This window comes from Borostomias antarcticus (genome assembly GCF_949987555.1).
Source record: "Borostomias antarcticus genome assembly, chromosome: 35".
Lineage (NCBI taxonomy): Eukaryota > Metazoa > Chordata > Actinopteri > Stomiiformes > Stomiidae > Borostomias > Borostomias antarcticus.
In genome coordinates this window covers 1,514,418-1,521,917 of record NC_140268.1, presented here as the reverse complement: position 1 = coordinate 1,521,917, position 7,500 = coordinate 1,514,418, and the positions used below count along the sequence as shown (strand labels likewise).

Sequence of the window (7,500 nt, the reverse complement as noted above, 5' to 3'; positions counted from 1 at the left end):
ACGAAGTTGGTGTCTACTTATTGTGCATAGGTGTATATCTACTGTGTGTGAGACCTCGCTATGACCGTGTGTATCTACTGTGTGTGAGACCTCGCTATGACAGTGTGTATCTACCGTGTGTGAGACCTCGCTATGACAGTGTGTATCTACTGTGTGTGAGACCTCGCTATGACAGTGTGTATCTACTGTGTGTGAGACCTAAGGCAAGGCAAGGCAAGTTTATTTATATAGCACATTTCAGCCACAGGGCAATTCAAGGTGCTTTACATGAGACATTAAAAGCATTAAAACAAAAAGCAAGACATTATAGACATTTAAAACAAAAGGCAGGACAAATTAAAAGCATTAAAACAAAAAGCAAGTCATTATAGACATTTAAACAAAAAGCAGGACAAATAGAATACAGGAATAAAAGTCACAGTGCAGTATACTGATAAACATAGCTCCTCTTAGAAAGCAGTGGCAAAAAGAAAAGTCTTCAGGCTTGTTTTAAAAGAACCAAGAGTTGCAGCAGCGACCTACAGTAGCGATGACATTTCTAGGTCTGTACATCTGTTCACGGCAGGGTGGTGGAAGGCTAGGACAAATCAGCCGTTAAAATAACTGCTCTTCTGGGAAGGAAAACAGGTACACACTGACACACACACACACACACACACACACACACACACTGCCTCCTCGGCTCTCTGCATGTGGCTCTCCACTTTTGACCTCACACCCAGGCAGGTATGCTTGGTCATGCGACAGCATACACACACACACACACACACACACACACAGGTATTGCGCGTCACTGCCGAGTCACCCCTCTGTCACAAACGAGTGGAATTTGGCAGAACATCAATGAGCCCTGCCTACTGCTCAGACATGTCGGAGATAATAGCCCTCCTCCGCTCACAACACTGGAGGGCCATTAATGAGGTCCCCCGGGCTGGAACAGCATGGTGGGAACACGGCTTTAGACTTTCACAGACTCCATCTTGCTTGTCTGGTTGTTCCATAGGTGAGGAGACTCACTCTTCCAATCTCAATTGCTGTGGAGACTGATGGCGGGCCCTATGAAATTATAGGATTGGAACGCCCTTCAATATGGCGGAGGTGGGCGTGGCCCCGATTATGTTCCCTTTCGAAGGGTAGAACCCTACCGTTTGGAATACAGCCATGGGATGCATTGAACTTGGCTTGAGCTAAGGAATCCAATGGGTACCTCATTTTTGAAAATCGGGTGAAAAGTCGCGTGCACAAATGCCACCAATGTTGGTGGCATTAGAGTGTTTGAGATGACAACATGAGACTTGGTACAGTCATGGGACTGTCCCTTATCAGGAAGCCACATTCTGACAACATGAGACTTGGTACAGTCATGGGACTGTCCCTTATCAGGAAGCCACATTCCACTACTTTTATCATACGTTTCTATGGGCTGCCTGCCATAGATTCCAATGGCAGGAATAGATTATGAAGAATAATAGGAAAAGGTAGAAACACAATCGAGTGCCATCACACCTTCAGTGCTTGGCCCCCTAATTAACATCGTTAGTGTTCGAGGTATAATTGATAATTGGGCGACACACTGCTCAACACTAGCTGAGATCACAAGCTAAGCAACCTTGGCCAAGGAAGTCGCAAACCAGTGGCCATGATAATACAGAGGGATGTGGTGTGTCAACGTAGAGTTGTTTGTACTACTTTTCTGTGTTTATGTCTGAAATCTGTTTTCATGTCTCCAAGTCCACAATGTGGAAATCATGTTGCCCTATGTAATCTTCAGAGGTGGCTACCGAGCTCGATGTGTGTGTGTGTGTATGTGTGTGTGTGTGTGTGTGTGTGTGTGTGCTCGTTTAAGGGCCCCTAAGCACCATGTCCAGCGGGTTCTTATTTCCAGTATTACGAAATTGCAAATGGCCACTCACAATTCTACTTCCAGATGTGCTCTCCAATGGAAGTGGTCGTCACAGGTAGACGGAGGTGTGTGTGTGTGTGTGTGTTTGTGTGTGTGTGTGTGTGTGTGTAAAAATAGAAGAAACGGTTGTGTGTTAGGTGTGTGTCTGTGTGTGTCTGCCGTTCCATGTGAAAGTCCGCATTGATGAATACGTTTTGTTTTTTCACTGTCTAGACTCGCGTCTATTAATTTTTTGTGTGTGCATGCATGCATGTGTGTGTGAGTGTGCGTAGGTGCACGTGTGTGTGTGTGTGTGTGTGTGTGCGTGTGTGTGTGTGCATGTGCGTGTGTGTGTGTGTGCATGCCGGTGTCGGGGTCTACGGAGACATGGTGGGTGGAATGTGGAGGGACATGCCCAGACGTGTTGCTCCTCGCCTGGATGTCCACAGCCCAACCCTCCCTGAGGAGAACGTATTCACTCTGCTCCCTCGACTCGAACCCAATCCAGCTCCATTCACACTCCTGAATCCTCTAAACCTCTGAATGACCTGGAAAGAAAAATCAGGGAGAAGGGATTTTTGTGAGAACGTTGAGGAAGTGAATGATATTCCGCTGCTTTGGAAATTGCTGTCAGTAGTTTTAGTGTTAATCATTTTCTTGATCGTTGACTTAAAAAGCAGTTGGTAAAATCAGAGCGGAAGCGGTTGAGGTTGTGTGGGGGTGGGGGGAGTGTGTGGGGGGGGAAGGGGGGAGTGTGTGTGGGGGGGGGGCGAGTGTGTGTGTGGGGTGGGGGTGGGGGGCGTGTGTGTGGGGTGGGGGTGGGGGGCGTGTGTGTGGGGGGGGGGGAGGGGGGCGTGTGTGTGGGGTGGGGGAGGGGGGGTGAGGGCTGGGGGGTGGGGGAGGGGGGCGTGGGTGGGGGGGGGGTGTGTGTGTGTGTGGGGTGGGGGAAGAGGGAGTGTGTGTGTGGGGTGGGGGAGGGGGGTGAGGGCTGGGGGGGTGGACAGGGGAGAGTGGACTGAAACCAGAAGGTCTCTCACTCTCACTGCGGCCGCTCCCGAAGGCCTTCCCCCTGCTCTGGGGCGCCGGGGGGGGGGCATGGCTGGGGGTCTCACACACACACACACACACGCACACTGTACACATTATATATGTGTATGCATGCACGTACGTTTTTGTGTATGTGCCGGCGTACGTGTATGACCTCATGACCCACTCTGGCAAAGGTGTGTCCCAGTGTCCCTGTGTGTCCCAGTGTCCCTGTGTGTCCCAGTGTCCCTGTGTGTCCCAGTGTCCCTGTGTGTCCCAGTGTCCCTCTGCTTCCATGTGTCCCTGTGTGTCCCTGTGTTTCCCTCATCCTCATCTTTTGACTTCCTGTCTGTCATGGTACTAGTACATCATATCCTGCCGCGCGGAACTACTTTTTCTTTTTTTTCTACCAGCACAGCATCCGTGCAGAACCGCCGATCGAAACGACTTCACGGGCGACGCTGCACAACCTGGGTTCCTGAGCGATACATCTGCTGAATGTTAACCTCATACGTCAAACGTTTCTCAAGACAAGCGTGTCCCAGTGAGACACAGCGTGTGGAACATCTAGTGTGTTTAGAACATCTAGTGCACATCACAAAACCACATGCATAACATAACCCATGTGTTCCTGTCAGCTAGCGAAGGGCTTATGTCTGATGCCAGCATGCGGGATAGCAACCTCAAACCCTCTCTCACACACACACACACGCACAACACACACACACACACACACACACACTACAGTGTACCCTGGAGAACCTCACATGTCAGAAACTCACTTCCCTAAGCGGGGAGAACCTGCTTTTACTTGTAGAGAGGAATTCTATCTGGACCACCCCACGTTCTGCCGCCCCGGTCATGTTCTGTTCTGTTCCACGGGTTCTACTGGGCCTCCAGCCTCTACAAGCCTCTCTCACTCTGCCCTCCAGCCTCTACAAGCCTCTCTCACTCTGCTGGGGGAGGCTGGGCCCCCTGGCCTCTACAAGCCTCTCTCACTCTGCTGGGGGAGGCTGGGCCCTCTGGCCTCTACCAGCCTCTCTCACTCTGCTGGGGGAGGCTGGGCCCTCTGGCCTCTACCAGCCTCTCTCACTCTGCTGGGGGAACGCCAAGTCACACACCAATCCTATGGGGCTCACTGTATTTACTGCTGCTACCACATGTATCGCTAACACACACACACACACACACACACACACATATTTGTTTAGCTAATGGTGAGTGGAGACAGAATGTGTCACCGCTAGCTGTTGGGGTTGCTGGCTCCCATAATGCATCATGATACCACGAGAAGCAGCTGAATGTCTTTGATGCTGGGTTTGGTGCCGAGGAGAGGGAGGAGGAGGAGGAGGAGGAGGAGGAGGAGGAGGGAGGAGGAGGAGGGAGGAGGAGGGGGAGGAGGAGGAGGAGGAGGAGGAGGAGGAGGAGAGGGAGGGGGAGGAGGAGGAGGAGGAGGGAGGGAGGAGGAGGAGGGAGGGGGAGGAGGAGGGAGGAGAGGGAGGGGGAGGAGGAGGAGGAGGAGGAGGAGGAGGAGTATCACTGGAATCCAGGATGAGAGCTATCAGCGCCAGGACACTGTAAAACACACACACACACACACACACGCACACACGCACACACACACATGCCAACCAGCCATATGCCACCACACACACACGATGCCCGAATTCACATAACAAACTTCGTTCTGCTTCCCACAGATAAACACCCTTAACCCTAATCAGCACCAGCACTACCACACACACACACACAGACACACACACACACACACACACACACACACACACACACACACACACACACACACACACACTATAGGCATTCCCCATTTTCCCAGAAACACCCTGCCCCGGTCAGTAAATATCCCTGTGACTAAATGTGTTTGTTTGTGTGTGTGTGTGTGTGTGTGTGTGTGTGTGTGTGTGTGTGTGTGTGTGTGTGTGCGCGTGTACAGTATGTGTAGTACATGCATGCGCACGAGTGTTTGTGCGTGTGTGAGAGTTTCTCAGCTTGTTATCAGATCCAGCAGGCATTGTGTAAGAGGAGGATTAGACTCTGCACCACTGAGAAACCACATGTGGAGACACACACACACACACACACACACACACACACACACTCACACACACACACACACAGACTGGCGCGCCCCTGCCACCATAATTATTTCCCATGTGTTTTGACTGGGTGCCAGCAATTACCTGATACCAGCTCCTTCCTTATCTGCTAGAGGTCCAAGGCAGGTTAACACTCGCAGCCCAACCTCCCCCCGACCCCAACCCCCTGCCCCGGCCCCCGCCCCCGGCCTCGGCCCTGCCTCCCAGACCCCAACCCTGCCCCAACCCTGCCCCCCAACCCTGCCCCGCCCCGCACTACCCCCGACTCCAACCCTTAACCCTCCAACCCTCACTCTGCTAACAACTATTAGCAAATAAGAATATAGCTACTTGTTTGTGAATAGTTGAAGCATTCTGTCGGCAATGCAGCGCGCCTAGCCTAGCCTAGCCTAGCCTAGCCTAGCTAAACACTAGCAGCTTCCTGTCTGGCGGGTCCGTTAGGGACCCCGGTCGTCTTCTTCTGTGCCTGTTTCACACCGGCCCGTCGCTCGGACGGAAACAGCAGAACCACCTTACGGTCAGAAATCTTATTCTCGCTGTGTAGACTCGTCAGCACTCGGCCCACGGCAAGTTTGTGAATGACTTTTGCATCGCAGCACGACACGCCTGTGTGAATTCACCTCCATTCATTTTTTGGACAGTGTAACAACTGAATGGGGAGCGCGTTACAAATGCAGTACCTATACCTAAACCTATAATTGTCAACGGGGGGTCTTAGACAGCCATGTCTGGACATGGTCAGATGGTCAGATGGTCAGAGAGACGCGGGGTTTTGGACTGGCAGAAAGCTCTCGACCTGCTGAATGCAGCGATCAATCAATCAATCAAAGCTTTATTTATATAGCGCATTTCATACCCAGAGGCAACACAATGTGCTTTACAGAGAACAAGGGAGGTGGGCAGACATCCCACCCCTACATATTCCAGAGGGAAGCAAAAAAACAGTAATCACCCGGGGGCCAGATAAGTGAGCTGTAAAAATTCTTCCCTGACCCCTCTCAACAAGGCGATGGAGCTCCTGGAGTATGTTTGTCTACCGGCTAAGAACATTTATAGAGCAATAAATAACATTAAATTACATTTTCAGCGATATCAAACATGTCCTGCTCCCACGCACCTACATGCGCACACACCATGACATGCATTCAGGGGCAGAGGTTTGTGCTCTATGAGCACAATTTCTAGTTGCAAATGGTTTATTAATGGATACTGTAATAACATATCAACGTTGAATTTCCCCTTAGTCAGTCAGTATAGAAATTGATTGGAATGTGTCATGTAAATGGAAACGTATTAGAATATGTAGTTGTCCCCTGGAATTTCAGTTGACATTCTGAGCTTAACTTAAGTACCCCAGACCTTGTGTTGGATCAGCAGGGGCTTCTAGTGGGCGTGTGTGTCGGAGCGTTGCATGTGTGTGTTCTCCAGGGGTCACCGGTCTGGTCACACACACACTCTGTGTTTGGGTGGTAATGACATGAGAAGGGACTAAATGGTGTTTCCTATAATGACAGCCTGTCTCTGCAACCCTGGAGCGAATAACAGTACACACACACATACACACACGCACACACACACATACGCACGCACACACAAGCACACACGCACACTCCAGGTTATGAAGTCTGAATTCACAGACAGAGCCTTACACTGTGTGAGTGTTGGTGTGTTTGTGTGTGTGTGTGTGTGTGTGTGTGTGTGTGTGTGTGTGTGTGTGTGTGTGAGGCCCAGGGGACAGGCTTAGTGTGTGTGTTGTATACAGTATATACCCTATTTGTAATGGCTGTGTACACTGTGTGAGTGTTGGTGTGCTTGTGTGTGTGTGTGTGTGTGTGTGTGTGTGTGTGTGTGTGTGTGTGTGTGTGTGTGTGTGTGTGTGTGTGAGGCCCAGGGGACAGGCTTAGTGTGTGTGTTGTATACAGTATGTGTGCATGTCTGTACGTTAGTGTCCATAGAATTTGTGTTTTTATGTAAATGGAGATCTAAGCATTATTGTGCAGTGTGTATTTGGGTGTGTCTACACAAACGTGGGTGTGTGTGTGTAAATGTGGGTGAGTGTGTGTGCAGTCACGCTGCTGGATCTGATTAGCAACTAGATTCTCCCATCTGGGTGTGTGTGTATCTGTGCATGCGCGCGCGTGTGTGTGTGTATCTTTGCATGTGTGCGTGCGTGTGTGCGTGTGTGTGTGTGTGTGTGTGTGTGTGTGCGTGCGTGTGTGTGTGTGCATGTGCGCGTGTGTGTGCGGCTATGAACGAGTAGAGACAGAGCCTATGGGGGTCTTTACAGTTAAAAGAGAGTGTGTGTGTGTGTGTGTGTGTGTGTGTGTGTGTGTGTGTGTGTGTGTGTGTGTGTGACTGCTGTGAAATGTGATTCCATCAGGGCTGTGCTCTTCACCATACAGTAGTACAATGATCTCACACACACACACACACACACACACACACACACACACACACACTCACTCCTAGCAGACA

At 50.7% G+C, this 7,500-nt stretch overlaps 1 protein-coding gene across 1 annotated transcript in view; it reads left to right on the top strand.

The window, feature by feature from the left end:
- The window catches only part of septin12 (septin 12), a gene marked incomplete at both ends in the record, with an annotated part of 15,547 nt that overhangs the window by 4,237 nt on the left and 3,810 nt on the right, over positions 1-7,500 (top strand). Inside the window, one exon of the mRNA XM_084461013.1 lies at positions 3,171-3,265. Within this exon, the coding sequence (XP_084317139.1) occupies positions 3,171-3,265 (95 nt within the window). The remainder of the gene's footprint in view (positions 1-3,170; positions 3,266-7,500) is intronic.